The 22,221-nt window shown below is 36.7% G+C and overlaps 3 protein-coding genes, 1 long non-coding RNA gene and 1 pseudogene across 4 annotated transcripts; 2 read left to right on the forward strand and 3 right to left on the reverse strand.

The window, feature by feature from the left end:
• The first annotated feature begins 1,052 nt into the window (after positions 1–1,052).
• On the forward strand, positions 1,053–1,906 carry LOC106424562. The gene is made up of 3 exons (XR_001284898.3): positions 1,053–1,246; positions 1,318–1,368; positions 1,619–1,906. It is a non-coding gene; the product is annotated as an uncharacterized LOC106424562 (long non-coding RNA).
• A 223-nt stretch (positions 1,907–2,129) lies between these two features.
• On the reverse strand, positions 2,130–8,107 carry LOC106424572. The gene is made up of 5 exons (XM_048763870.1): positions 6,428–8,107; positions 5,961–6,155; positions 5,739–5,876; positions 5,530–5,641; positions 2,130–4,291 (listed from the first exon to the last, which is right to left on the reverse strand). Exons 2-4 carry the CDS (start codon positions 6,153–6,155, stop codon positions 5,540–5,542), a joined length of 435 nt encoding a protein of 144 aa, XP_048619827.1. The 5' UTR covers positions 6,428–8,107; the 3' UTR covers positions 2,130–4,291; positions 5,530–5,539.
• Positions 4,188–5,192, reverse strand: LOC125590497 (glutathione S-transferase T3-like). The gene is made up of 2 exons (XM_048764081.1): positions 4,508–5,192; positions 4,188–4,291 (listed from the first exon to the last, which is right to left on the reverse strand). The coding sequence occupies exons 1-2, from the start codon at positions 5,190–5,192 to the stop codon at positions 4,188–4,190; spliced, it is 789 nt and encodes a 262-aa protein (XP_048620038.1).
• Positions 8,108–8,754: 647 nt separating the features above from the next.
• On the forward strand, positions 8,755–11,597 carry LOC106424621 (tubby-like F-box protein 10). The gene is made up of 5 exons (XM_013865384.3): positions 8,755–9,232; positions 9,703–10,113; positions 10,206–10,293; positions 10,384–10,516; positions 10,676–11,597. The coding sequence occupies exons 2-5, from the start codon at positions 9,757–9,759 to the stop codon at positions 11,427–11,429; spliced, it is 1,332 nt and encodes a 443-aa protein (XP_013720838.1). The 5' UTR covers positions 8,755–9,232; positions 9,703–9,756; the 3' UTR covers positions 11,430–11,597.
• A 151-nt stretch (positions 11,598–11,748) lies between these two features.
• On the reverse strand, positions 11,749–15,507 carry LOC106424537 (annotated as a pseudogene).
• Between the last annotated feature and the right edge of the window lie 6,714 nt (positions 15,508–22,221).

Below are 22,221 nucleotides of genomic sequence, written 5' to 3' on the forward strand. Positions count from 1 at the left end.
GCTTCCATTTTATATTATCTTTTCTGCAAGGTTAATTTTTTCTTTTTGTATACCCCTTCTGAATTAAAATGTATAATGTTTTAGGTGAAAACATAAAAGTAAAAAGTTACTTTTACCTAAAAAGCATCACTAAAAATATGAATTAAAAATAATTAATTCAACGCATTATAAAATTCATTATGAAATATAATGGGCAAATCTCCAAAATAGCACATTTCTAAGTTTATATCACAAAAATAACACTCAAAAACTAAAATGACCAAAATAGCACATTTCTAACTTTATCCTTTGAAAATTTTAATTTTTTTATTTTTCAAAATTTGAAATCTTATCCCCAAAACCTCATTTCTCAACTCTAAACCCTAAACCCTAAACCCTAAACCATAAACCCTAAACCCTAAACCATAAACCCTAAACCCTAAACCCTAAACTTTAAACCCTAAACCCTAAAATCTAAACCCTAAACCCTAAACTCTAAACCCTAAACCCTAAACCCTAAATCCTAAACCCCACCTTTTAACTCTAAACCCTAAGTTTGTGACTTTTGATAAAACATTAAGTGCTATTTTTGTGACTTTTGATCTTGAGTGCTAGTTTGGGAACATAAACTTGATTTAGTGCTATTTTTGTCTTTTTCTCAAATATAATTGACTGTACAATTTTCAATAGAATTAGAGTTATCTAGAAAGTTGAAAACATGTCATATTTTTTAACATAAAACATTCTTAAACATCTTGATCATTTGCTTCTGATCTTTTCACCCACTCCTCTTGATCCTCCTTGCCTTCCATAAAGTTTCATCTTATATAGGATTGTTTATCTCTCTTTTAGTGAATTTGATCATGTTATTCATGGGCGAAGGTGTATCAATTGGTCGTAGGTTGATTGTTGCCTGTAACTAGAAGTCCAAACTAAAAAGAGCAGTAGCTAAAATTTATGCCAAAATATTTCAACGTATAAGGTGTACGGAAAAACACTAGGAGAGAATCATGACACGTGCAAATAAACTATCGGTCAAGCCTGGCAACGGAGACATTTTTATATATACCCACTAACCCACATACAAAAGAGAAACAAGAAAAGAGAGAAGAAATTGAGAGATATAGAACGATGAAGACGCAAGTGACTATACTAGCGGCTCTTATGATTCTGGTGGCTTTGTCTTCCACCTTGGATATGGTGACGGTAACAGAGGCTCAAGTAAACTGCATCGACAGTTGCACCACCGGCTGCGTCAAGCCCACCCGTGAGTATTTTCTTCTTAGTCTCCCATACCATCCATTTAGGTAAATCATTTTTAATATTTTATACTTCCAGCAAAAGAGACGATCCGATGCCACCACGAATGCGACAAAAAGTGCAGCCGAGGTAAAGTTACTAAAGTATATTGTAAAACTCTCTACCGGACCGGTTGGTGATACCTCTTTCATCACTAACCGGTTGGTTAAGGTTGTAGGATGCGTTCTAGTCTACCATGTAACTTATCAGTATTTTCTATCCATGAAGCTAATTAATACCGTGTTTGTCTACTATGATCGTGAGTTAATGTTTTTGTTTTGCAACTGAATGAACCAAAGGGGGACTCGGACCTGACATTGATGTACTTTTGTAATTGCAGGTGGTAAAGGAGGAAGTGAGACTGGCGCTTAAACTTTATTTTCACTAAGATCCACAAAGATACAACTGTGTTGTAATCTTATCTTTATAATCCTATTCCTATCTTTCTAAAACGTATTATGCATATTGTAAGTTGTAACCAATAAATCAAGTGGTTGTAGTTCATCGTTGTGTTAAAATGGTAAAGGATTTGTCCTATAGATCAAATCCCCCCCACCAACTGTGGACCTCTTGGCTTTCTATATAGTCTATGTAAACGCTTTAAAGGAAGATTATTCAGTTTTCTACATGCATCTGGGTTCTGAATTTTAACATCTAATTTAGCTCGGTTATTAAAACATAAAAAATAACAGCTACAATGTTTAATTGAGAGCTAGTTCCTACTTGTATTAACTTAATTGTAGCCAGTTTGCAATACAACTTGAGAGCATCTGCATCAATGAACTCCGAGAGGGGGTTCATAAGAATTTTTTAATATTTTTTTGGTAGGACCATGAATAGTGATGAACATCTATCTATTGTGCTTCTGCATTGGTGAACCTGAAGAAGAGGTTCATAAGAATAAAATAATAATATATATATATATTTTTAAGTTTTCAATATATTGACAATACATGAATAAAATATAATAATTTTTAAAATATTTTAAAAGTTTTTATTCAATACATTAAGAATATTCATGAACATACAAAGATTATTCATCTACATTACCAAACTTTTTCAATACATTTTCAACTAAATCAGCTTTCAAACGATCATGTTTCTCTGAATCTCGAACTTCATTGCGAATGCCTAACCTATTACCGATATTAAAATTTTTTCTCCTTTTCACCTTGGAACTTCTGTTTGACTCTCCTGACTCGAACTCAGATGTATCAATTTGAGTGTATCCGTCTCGTTCGTTCTCTACTATCATATTGTGCAATATGACACAAGTTCTCATAATCCTTCCTATTTTTTCCTTGTCCCATAGTAGAGCTGGGGTTTTAACTATTGCAAACCTTGATTGCAATACTCCAAAAGCCCGTTTGACATATTTTCTGGTGGATTCTTGACGTTCAGCAAATAGCTCTGCTTTAGGACCTTGAGGAAGTGGGATGGATTGGATAAATGTTGACCAATTTGAATAAATTCCGTCAGTAAGGTAGTAGGCCATACAATAAGTGTGGTTGTTGACCTTGAACTTAACTTTAGGTGCTCGACCTTGTAAAATGTCATTAAAAACTGGTGACCGATCAAGAACATTGATATCGTTGAGGGTACCTGGTAATCCGAAAAATGTGTGCCATATCCAAAGATCTTGTGATGCCACAGCTTCTAAGACAATTGTCTTTCCTGAACCACGTGTGTACTGACCTTTCCAAGCCGTTGGGCAGTTTTTCCACTCCCAATGCATACAATCGATGCTGCCTATCATCCCTGGAAACCCGCGTACCTCTCAAACATCGAGTAATCGTTGAAGATCATCCTCATTAGGTCTTCTTAGATACTCATCTCTAAACAATTGTATTATCCCATTAGTGAAATTTTCCAAACATAAACGTGATGTACTTTCACCAAGTCGGAGATATTCGTCATATGTATCTCCCGATTGACCATATGTCAGCATACGTATAGCTGCCGTACACTTTTGAAGTGCAAATAGCCCGTACCTTCCGTGAGCATTTCTTCTTTGCTGAAAGTATGGAACTTCACTACTTAGGCGATCGACAATGCGAAGGAACAATGGCTTGTTCATTCAAAAACGCCGCCTAAACATTTCCGGTGGGTATGAAGGATTTTCCTTGAAATAGTCGTTCAATAGTTGATTGTGTCCAAGTTCCTGATTTCTTTCGATATAAGCTCGTCTCTTCGGGTTGTTGGCTTGACCATCAACTATTGAGTCGATGAAATTATCAACTACTTGGTCAACCATTTCTTCTAAAGCTTCATCTACTTCATCACTTGATGAGGAAGACATTGTTGAAGCAATTTATTTCTCTTTCCTTCCTACAAAAGGCAAAAGGGGGTTTGTAAACTTTAAAACTTGTAAGAACTTATGGATATGTAAAAAACAGTGAAGACAAGTTTTGAACTAACCTCTATGGATTGGTTGATGACAAGAAGAAGTGATCGTAATGTTGACAAGAATCAAAGCTAGTGTGGAGAAGATAGTGGTTGTATGAAAGTGTGGTGATAGCGAGAAGAATCGTGGTGATGGTTGAGAAGTGTATGAAAGTGTATGAAAGTGTGGTGATGGTTGAGAAGAATCAAAGCTAGTGTGGAGTGATCATAGTTTTGTGAGAAGAATCAAACAACATTTTATATATAGAGGAGTGAAAGAGGAGTTGCACAAACAGAAGTAAGAGACATAGTTTTATATATAGAGACATATTTTACATTTCCGTGAATCAAGTTGATCGGGTACATACACCCGTGAGTACAAAACGGAACCCGTGGGTACATACACCCGTGAGTAGAAAACAGAACCTGTAGGTACATACACCCATTAAAGCCAATGAAGTTAAAAGAAGTGTAGAAAGATACAAAATTCTACACTCTCCCGTGAATCAAACTGACATTACCTACTACTACAAGCATCCACCTCCTGCAACCCGTGACCTGATACCTAAAGAAACCGAGATAAAGAACAAGCATCCACGTCCACACGCATCCACCTCTTGCAACCCGTGACCTGCAAAGCAAAACAGATTCAAACATATTCAATAAACTTAAAGCAAAACATATTCAACAGATATCAAATGCCTTCAAGTTCATATAAACCATTAACCTACTCAAAAATTCAAAAAAAAATTAAACCACTGACCAAATCAAAGCATTTCAGAAATGAGTTTATTTTTTAGAGACACTTCTTGATCAGAAAGTGTATCTTCAATTTTTGCTAGCAAACGATCAAGGATTTTCTGTTTGGATATGTTATTTTTGACAACTAATATGCTCTCTATCTGATCAAAAGCTGCTTCATTCGCGTGCTTCTTGCATTTGGCTGCTTTGCTAGCCTTAACACCAGGAGGCCTAACATCTTCCTCGGCAGGCACCTCCTCCGCAGGTTCCTTCATTTTCTCCTTTGCACCATCTTTCGACAATGAGTGTGATCTCCATTTTTGATCAAACCTAAGCTCCCTCCAACAATGTTCAAGACTGAACTTGACATGATAGTCATTAAAGAAGATGTCATGGGCAGCCTTCATGACATCATTCTCATTTTGGCCACTCGCTTGCTCCTTCAAAGTGGCTTCATGGCTTCCCACAAACTTGCACACCTGCTCATTCACCCTTCCCCACCTCTGCTTACATTGACTCCACTCCCTAGGAACGGAGCCAATGAGCAGAGGGCTAGCATTTACATACTCCTCTATTCGCTTCCAAAACTTAGCTGCCTTCTGCTCATTACTCATGATTGGATCCTTGCTGGTGTTCAACCAAGCACTGATCAGCACAACGTCTTCTTTGGTTGTCCACTTTCGCTTTGACGCAGGTTTAGGAACCTCAGAACACCCTAAGTCTATTGTTTGACTGCTCTGGGAAGCTAGTAGGTTAACCAACCCGGGAGAGTTAAGGGAAAAAGGATCCATTTTGATTTTCGATAAATGGGTTTAAAATTTGGTTTGTGTTTTCAGATGTGGATTGCCTATGATTTTAAACTAGTTTTGGCTTTGAAAGGACAAAAAATTAAACATACTCTAACTACCAAACATTGATTAAAGTTAATTAGACAACTACTACTACACAGAGAGCATTCAATAAACATCAAATCAGTTTTTAAAACTCAACCATTCATTACGCAACCAACCAAAACACAACTACACGGATTTGAAACTCAACCATTCATTAACATTCATTACGCAACTACCTAGTTCAGTTCAAGTTCAACTCTACCTAGCACTCGAACTCATTAAGCTTCAGTGTTACCTTTTGTGTTTCAGTCGAAGCAGAGTTTCTCCAAGTCCGCGACCTGCACAGAGAGGTTATAAACCTGCCCAGTGAGGTTATCAACCTCCCGATTGAGGGCTTTAACCTCTGCCTGGACATGGAAACAACAATCACACTGTGTTAGTCAGTTAATAAAAAATGAAGGAAAATATTACAAATTTTTTAAAAAAATTTGGAAGTCACTTTACCTCCAGTCTCTCAATCTTATTATTGACCTCCGACACCCACTTGATCACCAGCTCAACCTCCTCCACACGCTTAGTGAGGCATTCGATATGCTCCTGGACATCAATCACCCAAGGCTGACGATAATGAAACCCATCAGCCTTGTTAACAACAAAAACACATATGAGAATCTCGTTTGAAAACAAAAATAAATGGAAAGAATTTAATTGAGAAGAAGCGCTTACCTCGTAGTTTTTGCAGGTGAAGAACCGCTTCCCAGAAAGAGTGTCGTAGCCGTCCTTCCCCCGAACCTCGTCAATGATTCTCCCACCACAGGGACACCTCGTCGGAATCTCGTATTCTGAATCAGCCACGTATCCTTGCATATTGATGAACTCCTTTTGCCTCTTTGTCTCTCTTCTCTCTTCTGCGGGATCCATCTGTACCAGAAAAAGCAAAGATTAGAACACAATCAACGGTAAATCGAAACCAGAAACTCGATTTTGAACCCTAACTACAAACCCCCAAATCGATTTCAAATCCCCGATAAACGAACCCTAAATGGAACTCGCATGACGATTTCAAGCCATAAATCGAAACCCCATATCGATTTCGAACCCTACATCGAAACCCCCAAATCGATTTTCATTAACCGAGAACGCTTTCGAGCCCAAATCGATTCAATCAAACCGTCAAAGTAGTCGATACTGACCTGAGATCGTCTAGGAGAGAGTCCGACGTCGATTAGATCGAGAAAATCTCCGGTTGTCGCGTCGCACGAGAAATCGCCTCTGAGAGAAAGAAATCCTAGCTTTTGAAAATAGAAGAGAAAATGAATCCTCTCACGCGAAACCCTATTTTTCTCGCATTCGACGCGATAACGCGTGGCCACTGCCTGTTCGACGCGTGGCTTGAACCCGTGTCATACGGGTTCACTCGCAAGAGCCGGATCACCGATTTAAACCATTTAATATTTTCTTTCTAATTTCCGGGCCTATGAACCCGAGTCCATGAACCTCTTTAAAACCGCTGATGCGGATGCTCACATCCATGTTACATCCATGTTAGATTTACGTCTAACTCACGTCTTGTCTTTTGTTTCTCCATTAGATACAATACAATCATACAACTCTAGGGTAGGCCAAGCCGAAAGGCTCATGGCCCACTTCCAAATTTACAATAGTAAGGCTCAGGGTCCATTTTAAAATATACAAATATGTATTACTTCGACAAATAGACCTAAAAATGTTTTACAGGTATTATCAAGACTTCAATTTTGTAACTAGAATTTGAGATCAAATTAAGCAACAACGTATATGACCTAGTCGTATATTTGAATGGTAGATGGCGCCTAGCTATGTTGGTCAAGGCGAGAAAATGAGTACCACCAATACGCTAAAAATAAACTGATACACCTAAACAAACTTAGGTTTTGGAATCTAAGAGCATCTTTAGTGGTGAGAAAATTTATGAGAAAAACAAAATAATGATAATTGAATTATAAAATATATAAAAAACAGCTAAACTAATACTTTTTCTGTTCCCCGAAAGTAAGATTTTCTAGATTTATTTTTTTGTTATAAAGCGTTAGATTTTCTAAAATTTTAAAGTACTTTTAGTAGTTAATGTTGAAAAGTTGTATATTTTTAAGAAATATTAATTGAAAATATTTGAATTGGTTAAATACTATTGGTTGATATTTATTAGAAAATGTATAGTAAAATAAATAATAAATTCAATTGTAAATATTTATTATAATCTTAATATGCGTGAATACTCTAGTTTTTTTTTTCTGAGAACAGAGGGAGTGTTAAGAAAATACCTTCTTAAAGAATACTCTCTCTCTTCAGTTTCCTATTGATTTTATTAGCTGAGAAACTTCTCAACAGCTCCCCGGATGCTCTAACACAATGCCTTAAATAGTAATCCAAATCGAACAAAGTTTGGCCCATAAAATACTACAGCGATCAAAGAAAAAAGGATTAGATACGTGATTTTTGGCTATGCAGAAGGATATATACGTGAGGGTCGGAAGATTTTAGACGAATTGCATAGGAGTCTTCAGAATGATCTTCGTTCTTCAAATTGCTTCTTGGATGCTGGCAGCTGGCAGCTGGCTTGACCAGTTTATGTAAACTATTTATTGGGAAAAGATCCAATATCGGTAAACCGAACTAAACCGAAACATCGTCTCAGTATATAGTTTTAGATAGACTAAACAATACCAACTCTGACAAATATTTATTTATATCCTTTAATTTGAACACTAAGATACTTATACGAAAAAATAATTAGGATATCCCTAAAAAATTTTTTGTTACAAATATAACATCTAAAAATAAAAATGATCAAAATAGCACTTAATGTTTTATCAAAAGAGATAAATATACACTTGTACCTGGTAAATTAATTTAGACATTAGGGTTTAAAGTCAAGGGGTGAGGTTTAGGATTTAGGGTTTAGGGTTTGGGGTTTAGAGTTTAGGGGTGGGGTTTAGGGTTTAGGGTTTAGAGTTAAGGGGTGGGATTTGGGGTTTAGGATTTAGAGTTAAGGGGTGGTGTTTAGGATTTAGAGTTTAAAGTTTTGAGTTTAGAGTTTAGGTTTTAGGGTTTAGAGTTGGGGAGTGAGATTTTGGAATAAGATTTTAATTTTGAAAAATAAAAAAAATTTAAATTTTTCAAAAGATAAAATGCTATTTTGGTCATTTTAATTTTTGAAAGCTATTTTTGTGACATAAACTTAGAAATGTGCTATTTTGGAGATTTGCCCTACTTATATATATATATATATTTTTTTTTTTTAAAAACACACTTATATTTTATTTTTAGACTAAGATATTATTATGTGGAGAACTATTTAAATCAACAATGTTCTGTTTTCAGTGATAAGACTCCAAGTTCAACGGTGTTTAAATCTCTCTTTAATAACAATTTGATTAAAAGTTTATAACAAACAAAAAAAAAGATGTAAAAAGTCAACATTATCGTTGGGTCTTTGCTTGATGCAAGGCGTAGGTCATGCGGCCTTGTGGACAATAATGCTTCAAAATGTCCACTTATTACAATTTTCATTCTCTCTCTCTCTCTCTCTCTCTCTTAAAGAAATACAAATATTTTAAAAAATTATCATTATAAATTCGATAATAAAATCCAGAGAAGAAGCGTTTGAGAGTATAATCCAATTAAAAAGTTAAAAACTTTTTTATTCTTTAATTATTTTCTTGCTGTCTCGTGAATGAACTATTAAAGAAAAATCAAGAAAAGCTCCTGAGTACTGGAAAAGAAGAAGAAGACTTTATCTTTCTTTTTGTGTGTGGTTCTTTGACTTTTATGGGTTCTTTTGTTTTAGTTTTAGGCTCCTACGGATCTGCTTAAATCCTTGTGATCTTGTTTCTTGTTTAGACCCAGATTCTGTTCTACTTTTGCTAAGTTTCTTGATTTGATCGGAGAAGTTTTTAAGTAGGTTTGGTGGTTCAAGATTTAAGCTTCTGGGTTATCATCACCTCCTTGTCTGAAAGGTTCATACTTTACCCTTCTCTTTCTGTCTTTTTATGTTTTTATATTCACTGAGATTATATATGCTCTAAAACCTTAAATCACAGGTTCTTGTAACAGTTTCATCTGAAAATTAACTAAAATCTTGACTTTATAGGAAGTAAATCAGATGAGTTTTTGAATAGTTTCCAGATTGAATTTATATGGTACATATGAATCCGTTTTATGTGATCTGGATATAGCATTTGGTGAATTGATGTCAGATTCTCTTTGATTAACTATTATTTTGTCATAAAGAAAAAAGGTTCATGGTTTGATTAAAAGCTGGGTATGTGGCCTAGTTTCTTTATTGGGCATGCGATATATCTTTTTCTTTCCCAAAGCTGTAGCCAGTCTTCTTTCTCTTTTGGCTCTTTTACTTTTTTTTTTATTTTTATTTCTTATTAAGGAGAGGTGACTCAGATTTGCCAGGATTTGTTTTCTTATGTAACAGCCACTGGATTCTCTTATCTCAATCTGAACAGTTCTGGTTTGTAAAGAAAGAGAAATGTCGTTTAGGAGCATTGTTCAAGATTTGAGAGATGGGCTTGGGAGCTTGTCGAGGAGGAGTTTCGATTTCAGGCTTCACCACAAAGGGAAGTCTCATGGCTCTTCGTTCCGTGAGTACTCGTCTTCTCTTGACCTCTCGCCTTTGATAGTTCAGACAAGCAGATGGGCTAATCTTCCTCCGGAGCTGCTCTTGGACGTGATCAAAAGACTAGAGGAGAGTGAGAGTAACTGGCCTGCAAGAAAACATGTCGTGGCTTGTGCTTCTGTGTGTCGGTCTTGGAGAGCTATGTGCCAAGAGATCGTCCATTGTCCTGAAATCTCTGGGAAGCTCACTTTTCCAGTCTCCCTCAAACAGGTTCGCTCACTTTCGTGTCCTGTAAACATCTTGTTAAGTTCAAAACAACTAATGAAAAAAGTTTATGTTTTACTCTTGTTGATTCTTTTCAGCCAGGGCCACGTGATGCGATGATTCAGTGTTTTATCAAACGAGATAAATCAAAGCTAACCTTTCATCTTTTTCTTTGTTTAAGTCCTGGTAAGTTTTGATTGTTAGGACATAGCTATGCTTGTGTTTCGGATTCACTAAAACACAAGTTAAACTATTTTTTTTTGTTTTGTTTTTCAGCTCTAATTGTGGAGAATGGGAAGTTTCTTCTTTCAGCTAAACGGACTCGTAGAACTACTCGGACCGAGTACATTATCTCAATGGATGCTGAAAACATCTCAAGATCTAGTAACTCTTATCTCGGAAAGCTCAGGTTCTGTCTGAATCCTTGCTCTCTTAGTATGATTCTTCTGTTTTTTTTTTAATACCAGGAGGTTCGGGGCCGAAGTCTGTAATCCCCCAGGCCCGAAACTACATCATCTAATATTAGCTTAGTGTGATTCACATTCATATGTTTCTTTCTTTCTTTCAGATCAAACTTTCTTGGGACGAAGTTCTTGGTGTACGATACACAACCACCACCAGACACATCATCTTCTTCTTCAAGTGCACTTATCACCGACCGAACAAGCAGAAGCAGGTTTCACTCAAGGAGAGTATCCCCCAAAGTCCCATCTGGAAGCTACAACATTGCTCAGATCACATACGAGCTCAACGTGTTGGGCACACGCGGGCCACGGAGAATGCACTGCATCATGAACTCTATCCCAACTTCATCTCTCGAACCGGGAGGCTCGGTTCCAAACCAACCTGAGAAACTCCTCCCGCCTCCACCGCGCTCCTTTGACGACTCGTTCCGGAGCAACATCTCATTCTCCAAGTCATCATTCGACCACCGCTCCGTAGATTTCAGCAGCTCTAGATTCTCGGAAATGGGAGTGTCCTGCGAGGAAGACCAAGCAGAGACGAGTTTCAAACCGTTGGTTTTGAAGAACAAGCAGCCGAGGTGGCACGAGCAGTTGCAATGCTGGTGTCTGAATTTCCGTGGACGTGTGACAGTTGCGTCTGTTAAGAACTTCCAGCTTGTGGCCGTGAGACAGCCGCCGCCAACGCAAGTGGCAGGCAGCTCAGCACCAGCGGCTCCTCCAGAGCAAGACAAAGTGATTCTCCAGTTTGGTAAAGTGGGGAAAGATATGTTCACAATGGATTATAGGTATCCATTGTCAGCGTTTCAAGCATTTGCTATTTGCTTAAGCAGCTTTGACACCAAGCTCGCTTGTGAATAAAGAAGAAACAACACTCGTCATCTCCTTCATGCTAATCCATGTCTCTCTTTATCTATGCCTTATGGTTTCTTTTGACGAACTCATTTTGTCTTAATACTCAGTTGTTACTGTGGTGAGAACCAGACGTCTACTATTAACCTCTTTTCTATTCTAAATCATTTGAAAACATCTAGTGTTTAATCTTAACCAAGCTTACACTATTTGCTTTGAACGTACGTGATAAAACGAATGCAAACAAAGTTTCACATTGAAAGTTTAAACAAATAATATATATAGTATATAAAAAGATGTCTAAGCTAACTTTGATTAGTTTTTTTTAGAAATGAGTTCAATAGCAAATCCATGTGAACTTGTATCTTAGATTTACAGTAGACAATATCGTACTAAACAGCTTCTATCTTAGATTTACACTGGACAATATTGTGCTAAACGGTTTTGGAAGAATTAGACATGGGCTATAGAAAGCCTAACAGTAGGCTAAGTAGCCAAACCTCACATGAAAACAGTCTAATGCTCTACTGGAAAGAGAATCATTAGTAGAGAAGAATATGATATAAGCTTTAGCTCTTTGAACATAATGAGCCAAATATGTTGTACTTTTTGTGTTTCTTGCGATCTTGTTTCTCCTTGTGTTCATGACGTTGACGCCTTTGATAGTTGTTCATTCTTTCAAGAGTTTGTATAAGACTATTCAAGGAACCATCAACATCTATGATTTGGTTTCTTGCCATCAAGGTCTCTGCAAGATCAGCTGGAGTAATCATTGTCCCCTCCAACAGAGTCTTGATTTTTTCGAACAGAGGATGATGATCACCACAACGATCCAGGTAGTTCTTGTTGGAATTCATACCGGTTTATAACAATTTATAAGTCTACTTATGAATTCATTTTGCCTAGAATCTCATGTCAATACTGAAATAAATCTAGATCTTACGGTTTTGAATATACCTGGTTATTCGCAGCGGAAATATGAATAAACCAAATCGAGATTTCTAGCACTCCAAACGTCGTGCCTCTACTAGTATACACACGCACACAAACTGGATCAGAACGGGATGCTAGTGCCGTCGAGATCAAATCTCAGACAAACCTTTCGTCTCTTATTTTTTTTTTAGGGTTCTCACTTGAGCGGCCGAGAGATATCTTTTAACGTAATAATAAACATATATGTGTTGAGTTAACCTAATTACATCACGTGGTCATTACGTCAACGTAATGGGATTAGTGATCCAAATCCAATTTAGATTTAGGTCCAATACACAATACATATTTATTATTTCTATTTATCTTATAAACAGAAAATCATCAAAACTCTAATAATAGTTTAATCCAAATTAAACTTAATAATAATTTGATCCAATTTGCTTAGGTGTGTGACCCTGTAGGATCATATAATATTAGTAATGAATTCTCAATTCATAGATTATAAGCGGTTTCTAGCAAAACATTATAACCACCTAATATTATATGACGTCGAATCTCGACGTTACAACTTTAACTAGAGTAAGTACAACAGATAGATTTCAGGACATTCCCAACCGTTCTTGGCAAGAATCTTGAAGGCCTCGTAAGTGCAGTAAGACAACTCAATGCGCATATCCATTCTTCCTCTCCTTATCAAAGCCGGGTCAAGTTTCTGCAAGTGGTTTGTGGTGAAAACTATAATCCTTTCCTGCCACAAGCCGACCAAATACCATCAATGAAGTTGAGAAGCCCTGAGAGTGTCACTGAGTTTACTTCTTTGCTTTGTTCTCCATTCTTCCTCAAGTTGTCCTTCTGGATTCTATTACCGGTGAGATTCACAGAGCAATCTATGTCTCCAATCACAATAATGGACCTGCTGAATGTTGTTGTGAGCATTTTCTTCAGATCCAAGTTGTTATGTACAGATGTGAGATCGAGATCATAGATACAGTAGTTCAAAAGATTAGCCATGGCTGCTATCATGGTGGACTTACCGGTCCCTGGTGGTCCATACAGCAGGTAACCCCTTTTCCAAGCTTTCCCAATCTTCTTGTAATACTCTTTCCCGTTGATGAAGGCGATTAGGTCATCAATGATCTCTTGTTTCTTCTCTGGATCCATAGCAAATGTCTGAAAACTTGCTGGATGCTCGAAGTCATTAATCCTCCATATACTTTGCTCATTGCTCAACAGCTTCATCTTCTTGTTCTTGGTATGCAACAGTGTACCTTCTTCCACCACATATTGTATGTATGCAGTGGTTATAACACTCCTTGCTCGGCTGTGAAAAGTGAGCTGGTAAGATTTGTCTCCATTAGGACTAGTCACATTCTTCCACCAGACTTTGAAACCCTTGTACTCATCGTTCATCGTCTTGCCCTCACGTTTCAAAACAAGACCTTTGACATCCCTCACCTGGCTTGCACTGAGGCAGTTGGCCTTGTCGGTGCCTTTGGACCCAAGGTATGCGTTGATGGCTAAGTAAGCTTGGTTCAACTGTAAACCCTGGAGTTCTGGGAAGTTTATCTCCACACAGGGAGAGAAGAAGCTGGTGAAATGGTCAGAAAATCTCTGGAAAAAGGAGAACTGTTGGATGGCAGACAAAAAGAACTCTTTGGTTGCAATCTTCAAGTGGTCAGGGAGCACTCGCTGAATCGTTGCCCATATAAAGAACAAACCAGCCAAGCTTGAACCTAGACTCTCCTAGTGTATCTCCTTTCATCATCATAAAGACTTAAAGAGCAAACACCAATGCTTTTCTTTTACTTCTTTCTTATGTGTTGTGGTTCCTCATGTGGTTAGTAGCTTATTTATTGATGTAAAGAGTTGACTAAAAAGACAGAAAAATATTTATACATGATTAAGAAATAGCTGTATTTATGAAAACGTATACGAATCTTCGTATTGAAGTTTGCGAATCACCTATATATTATTTGATGTTATAAATCATGGAGTGAATTGCCATTAACCAAGACAAGAGAAGAAAGCCCGTCGGCCACATCAAGCCCAACCGCGGCCGCAAGGAGGAGAGAGAGTCGGCCAATGATCTAGCCGACTTAGAACTTAGGATGTTTTCCTTTTATATCTTTTAGTAGTTTTCTTATTTTCTGTTGGATTAAGATATGTACTCTTTCCATTTATCTTTATCTTGTAATCCTTATATAAGGAACCCCCATTGTTCATTAATAATAACACAGAAATATTCAGTCTCTAAACACTCTATTTACAACACGTTATCAGCACGATAGTCTCCAAAACCCTGAGACAAAACCTAACCTAAAATCCGTCACACATAAATCCTAAATCAGGCACAACTTAAAATCGATCTATCTCTCACACCCTGACGAACCAGACGACAGGCCACATATCAAATTGAAGCTCTTGACGAGAAAAATCCACCAGCGCAAACCGTTCGTCGATCCGATCTCAGACGCGCCCACACTCGCAGAAACAATACACGGCGCCGTCTTGATCTTTTGGAACCCTAATCCCGAAGAACCCTAAATTGTTCTTGCTTGCGTTCCAGCAAGCTTTGCCGTCTCAGCCTGATATGATCTTAGCTCAAACTATCTCTTACGTCCGTCTCAGTCTCCGCTCTCGATCCCGATCAGACGTTCAACCTCAGCCCGATTCGCGAGAGGTGCTCACCATCCGACGAACCCGACAAACCCTAACCCTAGGTGTTCCATGTTCGCGTCTGACGCTCTCAGGCTCAGCTCGTGTCCTCGTCTCAACCTCAGCTTGCGCTCAGCCCCAGCTCGCATCCCGTCCTAGCTTGCGACCCCGACTGCAAGCGTCCGTCTCCACTCGAGACCCGATAGGAACAAGACAGCTCGCGTCCGCGTCGTAGCTCGCGTCAGCGTCGCAGCTCGCGTCCGCGTCGCAGCTCGCGTCCGCGTCGCAGCTCGCGTCCGCGTCGCAGCTCGCGTCCGCGTCGCAGCTCGCGTCCGCGTCGCAGCTCGCGTCCGCGTCGCAGCTCACGTCCGAGGTTCATCCGTTCATCTTGGAGGTCCGGTTCAACCCTACAAATAAAGGTAATTCGAAATCTGAAAACAAGAATCGAATCTGGTTGTTTTGTAAAGATTGAAACCCTAAAAGATAATCTCTAAAACCAAAAGCCATAGGTTAAATAGATCAATCCCCTATGAGTAAATCGAAGCTCTATAAATTCGATCTAAACCTAAGAACGAGATTGATCCATTGATCAATTAAAATCAGAACCTTAAAAGTTTTTGAATCTCAAATCAAATCCCCTTGATCAAAGATCAAAGTTTTCGAAATCCTCTAAAACCCTAATTTTGGAAAATCGGTTTTAATTTTGATTTGAAACTTGAGTGTTTGATTGATCGCCTAGAGTTATGATTAGGATTGTTTTAAAACTTGAATTTGAATCTTGTTTAAACTAAAACCCTAATCTCGAATTTTAAAATTCCTAATGGCCTTGAAACCCTTAATCTTGATTGATATTTCTAAAGGCCTTGAAACCATAAATCTCTCATTACTTAAAGCTTGAAAGATTGATTTAAAGAATTTACATATTGAATGAGAGTTAGGTTGCTAGATTATTTAATTCTAAAACCTAATAGATATGCAACTAAGAAATATGATTGAATGCATCTAAATCCCGTTTTGTATATGGCCGTGTGGCCTAATACATTATTCATACTTGCGGCCTTGTACCCTTGATTGATTAAAAGCCGTGTGGCTTAGTGAATATCAAAGTGACCGTGTGTCCTAGTATCCGGATGATTATAAACCGGATTGCATCATGGTCCGATCCTTAAGATCGTTGTATCACATAACAATCGTGAAGCCTAAGCATCACAATGCAAAGCCGTGTGGCTTAAGCATCATAAATAGACTTATGAAATCGTGTGCACTGATTATTTAAATTGGTTGCAAGAGTTCTAAATCATAAATTGATTAAATGATTTCAGATGTCGAGATTTGAGCCTTCGGATTATGCTGCCCTAAATCTCTCTGGAGATAATTATCAAGAATGGGAAATGAACACTTCAATTACCCTGAAGTCTAGAGGACTCAGGAGATGTATCATTGAAGGCAATAATGCAATTGAAAGTGAAAAGCATAGAGCCATAACAATTATGCGCTACCATCTCACTGAGGAACTGAGAAATCAGTATGAAAATATAGAGGATCCTTGTGAACTTTGGACAAGACTAGAATCCAGATACTCAATGATATTTTGGCGAAAGACCATGAATGAATGGAAGCTTCTCAGGTTTCAAGATTTTGAATCCGTGGAAGAATATAATTCTGCTCTAATGAAAATCACCTATAGTCTTGAACTATGTGGTGAAGTGGTAACAGATGATGATTTATTATATAAAACATACTTCACATTCTATCCAAAGGTTGTACTGTTATCACATAAGGCTAAGGGTTTCACAACCTATAATGACCTATTGTCATACCTATTAGCAACTGAGCAAAGAAAGCAGAAAATTAAAGATACTATTAGTCGATTTGAGAAACTTCAGAAAAGATACATAGAGCAACGAGATAGTGAGATGAGACTTCCTAAAGCCAATAAGGCTAGAAATGATAAGGAAGAATCCAAGAAAGCCGCCTGGGAAAATATAGATTGTGAGGCCGGCTTATACATTGACTAAAGAAAGATCTCGACATGATAATTTCTATGATTTTGTGATTTGCTTTTAAACCTACTTGATGTTTCACGATTTTTATATATATATAAATAAAAGTTATGCCTGATCTTACATGAACATATAAAAGATTTTAAATAGTTGTCTAAAGGGCATTAAATCAAGTAAGAAATCATGAATGAGTATAGTAAGCATAGTAAAGAAACTATGGCTAAGGCATTGCCTTAAAAGGCATTATACACACCCAAAAGAACATGTGACCCATTGAAGTTATAATGTATGGTTTCCAAGTAGAAACAATGGGTAAGGAAGGAAATAAGTTCCTTTAGACTTTAAGAAAAAAAATAAAAAAGGCCTAAGACCTTGAAAGAAAGTGGTCGAGACTATACCTATGATCTCCACTGATTAAAACTATGCTATAAGATCAGTATGATAAGAGGCAAGAGAAGTGGTGACTATACTGATATATCCCACAAAATTTTACACTATATGGCATGATAGGATTAGCCATCCTAAAGTCTAAACTTGATGCAAATATTGAAAAGGCACAGAGTTATCCCGTAAAAGATCTCACGTTGTGAAACATGTACACAAAAGGAAACTCATTAGGCTTAATTGTCCCAAGCACCACGACCTTATAGTATGGTCATGAGGGGGAGAGAGAGGATAAACTCATGATCAATACTACAAGTTCGTGTACCACTATGGTCTAAGACCATGTTATATGGCTCGGTCATTACTCGGCCGTAGAGGCCATGATACAAACAGCCAAGCCGAAGAGGCCATTACTTGGCCGAAGAGACCATGTTATGATCGGCTGCAAAGACCATCACCTATACACGGCCATCACCTATACACGACTTGGCCACGACTTGTATACGCATAGTGCAGGCTTGGCCGCACACAAGATGTTACCTATAAAAGGTTCGGCCATGTTAGCCATTTTCTATAAGACTAAGATTCTAAAGTCTATAAGCTTGGAGACATCATGTTTTACGTGTATAGAATGATAATATGATCATATGCATCAGGCCATATAAGTGAGCATAGATATTCCCATCTCAGATTGAATACGGGTCATAAAACCAGACATACACCATCTTAAGAGATTTTGAATAAACCACCACATACATACATGTGCCGTCTAAGATGGAACCTCAGAAGAAGATTGGAAATATATAAGAATAAGACTTTCTCCACGAAATCAAAAGGACCGAGAGCCAAAACATGGGTGATCAAATAGTGGCCAGGTACGGATTGCATGAAACAATTGAATCCGAATATTAAAGGAGAAAGATTATAAGCTGGATAAAGAATGTTAAAAGTACTAATGGTTTTAACCATCATTGTCTTGGCAAAGATCCTCGGACTATACATTATGATTTAAGACGTCCAAAGAAAGATTATACAAAGCTATCTAATTGAGAAGCTAATCGAAATGCCAGACACTGACCCGAGAAATGACTAACCAGCTTAGTACCAAATGAATGTCCTAGAAGAGACATAATCAAGTTGCTATAGAGTCTATACAAGATAGACCAAGTGTTCCATAAGATAAAGGAATCTCGGATAGAAAAGAATGGTGCATAGAATACAGATCCAAGATTATAAGAGAAACCATACCAGACATTGAGAAAAGGCTGCGCAGCTACACATCTAAGGTACCAAACCATGTAGTCTTGGGACGCCAAGCTACTTGGTAATAAAGGTTCTGGATAATAAGATCTCAAATCTATAGATCATGTCTGGAACATAATGGAACCACATGAAAGTGTCGACACACACACACATTTGTATAAAAATATATAAAGTTATAGCACTTGAACATAAAGAGATGAACGAGGATCATGAACCCACGAAAGAGTACTCATACAATCATAAAGATCATAAAAGATTATATTGAAAGATAAACGTGGAGGTTCAAAGTATCTAAAGGAGCGATGAGCGTATTGGCCATATACATATACAAAAACGCCATCTGATCAACCAGTGAAATAGATGGATCTTGTGAGAAGTAAAGAAACCGTGAGAGTTGTACATGATGTAAAGGTGTTCATGTCTTCCTACTTAACAGCATTAGATTATAGCTTGTTACACAAGGTACTCACAGAAATCAAAGGAACAGATTATAAGGAGATAAACTCCTATGTGGTGGATGCTGCTACAGATTTCAAAATTGACAATGGTCTGGTCATAAGAAGGAAATTAGATACAAATGATGTAGTAAGCAGCATATGGATCACTGGATAAGATGAAAGAACAGCTTCGTTCCTAAGCTGATTCATGGACTGAAACATAAAGCAGCTGCATATAGTATGTAAAAGAAATTGATCACGCATGATCATTGATCTTGGAGTTGTATAAAAGACAATCCAATACAGTCCATATATTTGAAATTTCTTGTGATTATACTAAACCTAAAAGAGGTTAGTAGGCATAGAATAAATCTATGTGGGTGTCCGACCAAAAGCGTCCGGCCCCGGCCCTTCAAACTAAAGATGTCCGACTCTGTCTGTCTAAGGGCGTCCGGCTCTTCAGCAAAGAACGTCTGGCTCTTCTACTAGACGCGTCCGGCTTTTAAGACTAAAAGTCGTCTGGCCCTTCTTCTTGATCACGGGCCAGTAGAGACAAAAGATCAACCGGATACAAATGTATTGTAATCCATAAGCTTGTGAGAGCCGAGATCTATGACCTAATAATATATATTTCAATGTGTGATATAATCCACAGCAACAGAGGTCATGAGACACCATTAAGAGATGGATAAAGGACTACAATGTCCGAGATAGATATGGTACTGCCTAAGGCAAAGAAATCAATGTCCACATCCATAAGAGTGTTCGGCCGCAGAGCCATAATAAGAGGTCATAAACTCAAAGCAATGATCATTGATCTTGAAAACTCATGAGACAAGTAGTGAACATGTATAGACGAGGTCTATGACCCAGACATGGATCGGCCAGATCGAGACACAGGTTCATGATAACCACGTCTAGTACATTGTCCATAAGTACTTAGTTTGTCCGATCAAAGTAAAGAGTTAACAGTAGACGATCACGTCTAGACTATGGACTTATGCAAACACGATTTGCAAAGACCCAATAGTGATCCCCGAGAACAATATGGTTCACATTGTTTAGCACACATCCTTTACCGGGACACTCAATGTCAAAGGACATGAGAAACGACCTAAGAAGTCAAAGTGGTCTAATATATCACGCACCAAGATGCGTAGAATGTAGAACCTACACTGAGGTTCACATCAGGGGGAGTAGTGCGTGTTGTACTCTTTTTCCTTCATCATGGTTTTGTCCCACTGGGTTTTCCTGATAAGGTTTTAATGAGGCAACATGAAGCGTACTACAAACCCTGTATGGTTATGGCATCCAAGGGGGAGTGTTATAAATCATGGAGTGGATTGCCATTAACCAAGACAAGAGAAGAAAGCCCGTCGGCCACATCAAGCCCAACCGCGTCCGCAAGGAGGAGAGAGAGTCGGCCAATGATCTAGCCGACTTAGAACTTAGGATGTTTTCCTTTTATATGTTTTAGTAGTTTTCTTATTTCCTGTTGGATTAGGATATGTACTCTTTCCATTTATCTTTATCTTGTAATCCTTATATAAGGAACCCCCATTGTTCATTAATAATAACACAGAAATATTCAGTCTCTAAACACTCTATTTACAACATTTGAGAAGCATTACAACTTCTTTTTGTAGCCACATGTCATCACTAGAATGATTCTTAGAATCATTAGAGAAATATGTTGGTCCATCTAATTATATAATAAGCTTTTTATTAAATTAACAATAAATTCATCATTAATGTACTTTATTATTTCCTTAAATAAAATTTACGGAATTGCCTAATGTGGCTAAAGTATATATATGGCAATTAATGATTTTGAATAATAAAGATTTGATAAAAAATAGTGTATCTTCTATCATATTTGTTTTATTTTAAACTATTAAATAAATTAAACAACCACAATAACCATATAATAAAAAATTAGATTTTTATGTATATGTTATATTTTGAATTTTTACAAACGGCTATTAATTACTAAAACTGTTAAAGTCTCACATTCAAATTTTATGATCCATGGTTTAAAATTTTTGTTATGACAAAATATAAATGATTACAAAATTATAAAAGTAAAAAGTCTAATTTAATTAATTATTAAGATTAATATATATATCATTTTTAAATTAAACTATAAACCATATAAAATACAATATTTTATTTTCAAAATTTGCTTTGAACAATTTTTTTGATAAAAGTTTTAAACGATCATTGACAACTTATTTTTTTTTAAAATTATAAATTACTAAAACTATTAATCCCACAATGAAAATTTTGTTATCAGTAATTTAAATTTTTTTCTATAAAAGATACAAATGATCAAAAAAACTATATGAGTAGAAATCAACATTTAATAGACATTAATATTAAAAATATACTAAAATATATTATCTATGTTAGTATCATTTAAATTTAATTAAAAGAACGGATTCAAACATATTTTGAATACTTACAACAGAACATAAGTTATTTGGAAATAGAAAAACTTGTTTTCAAATCCGTAGTGATCTTAGTGGTAAGTATCCTCAACAAAATTTTAACTGTGATCTTGCACCAAAAAGTCAGAGAGATATGTGCAGCAGAACATTAACTAGGTTCAAAACCCACCCTTTAGCAACACTTTTAGCTTCCAAAAAAGTTGGTATCCGTGATCCACTTTGTTCCAAACGGATAATCGTTTTTTCGATTCGATCAGTAAACTTTTGGATATTTGGTGTTCCGGATATCCATAAAATCCGTATTTTTACCGGATATTCGTTCCGTAAAAAAAATAAAAATAAATTTTTGATATAAAATAATAATATTTCATTAAAAAGTTTTTAAAACTACATACTATAAAAATTAATAATTAAGTAATTTGTTTAGTGAATAAAAATATTTTAGAACTTATATAGACTTATTATATATATATATATATATAATTTTATATAATTATGTATCTATTAACGGATTGGATTTGATATCCCTTTTTAAAAATATTAGTATTTGTGTTTTGAATCGTCTTTGACGGATATTGAATTTTATTATTTGTTTTGATTAGCAAAGTTATGGATATTTAGAATTTTCGAAACGAATCGAAACAAATCACAAATCGAATAAAAATTTTCAGATATATTG

The sequence above is a fragment of the Brassica napus genome, chromosome C7 (genome assembly GCF_020379485.1).
Source record: "Brassica napus cultivar Da-Ae chromosome C7, Da-Ae, whole genome shotgun sequence".
NCBI classification, from domain to species: domain Eukaryota; kingdom Viridiplantae; phylum Streptophyta; class Magnoliopsida; order Brassicales; family Brassicaceae; genus Brassica; species Brassica napus.

What these genes read in the sequence shown, in the direction of transcription:
- LOC125590497 (XM_048764081.1), bottom strand. Translation starts at nt 5,192, where the DNA reads ATGGATCCTTTTTCCCTTAACTCTCCCGGGTTGGTTAACCTACTAGCT. An exon ending in CAAACAGAAAATCCTTGATC is followed by an intron (nt 4,292 to 4,507) that starts GTTTGCTAGCAA and finishes TTTGCTTTGCAG; the next exon opens with GTCACGGGTTGCAAGAGGTG.
- LOC106424572 (XM_048763870.1), bottom strand. Translation starts at nt 6,155, where the DNA reads ATGGATCCCGCAGAAGAGAGAAGAGAGACAAAGAGGCAAAAGGAGTTC. An exon ending in TCACCTGCAAAAACTACGAG is followed by an intron (nt 5,877 to 5,960) that starts GTAAGCGCTTCT and finishes GTTGTTAACAAG; the next exon opens with GCTGATGGGTTTCATTATCG. An exon ending in ATAAGATTGAGAGACTGGAG is followed by an intron (nt 5,642 to 5,738) that starts GTAAAGTGACTT and finishes TTCCATGTCCAG; the next exon opens with GCAGAGGTTAAAGCCCTCAA.
- LOC106424621 (XM_013865384.3), top strand. Translation starts at nt 9,757, where the DNA reads ATGTCGTTTAGGAGCATTGTTCAAGATTTGAGAGATGGGCTTGGGAGC. An exon ending in TTCCAGTCTCCCTCAAACAG is followed by an intron (nt 10,114 to 10,205) that starts GTTCGCTCACTT and finishes GATTCTTTTCAG; the next exon opens with CCAGGGCCACGTGATGCGAT. An exon ending in TTTTCTTTGTTTAAGTCCTG is followed by an intron (nt 10,294 to 10,383) that starts GTAAGTTTTGAT and finishes TTTGTTTTTCAG; the next exon opens with CTCTAATTGTGGAGAATGGG.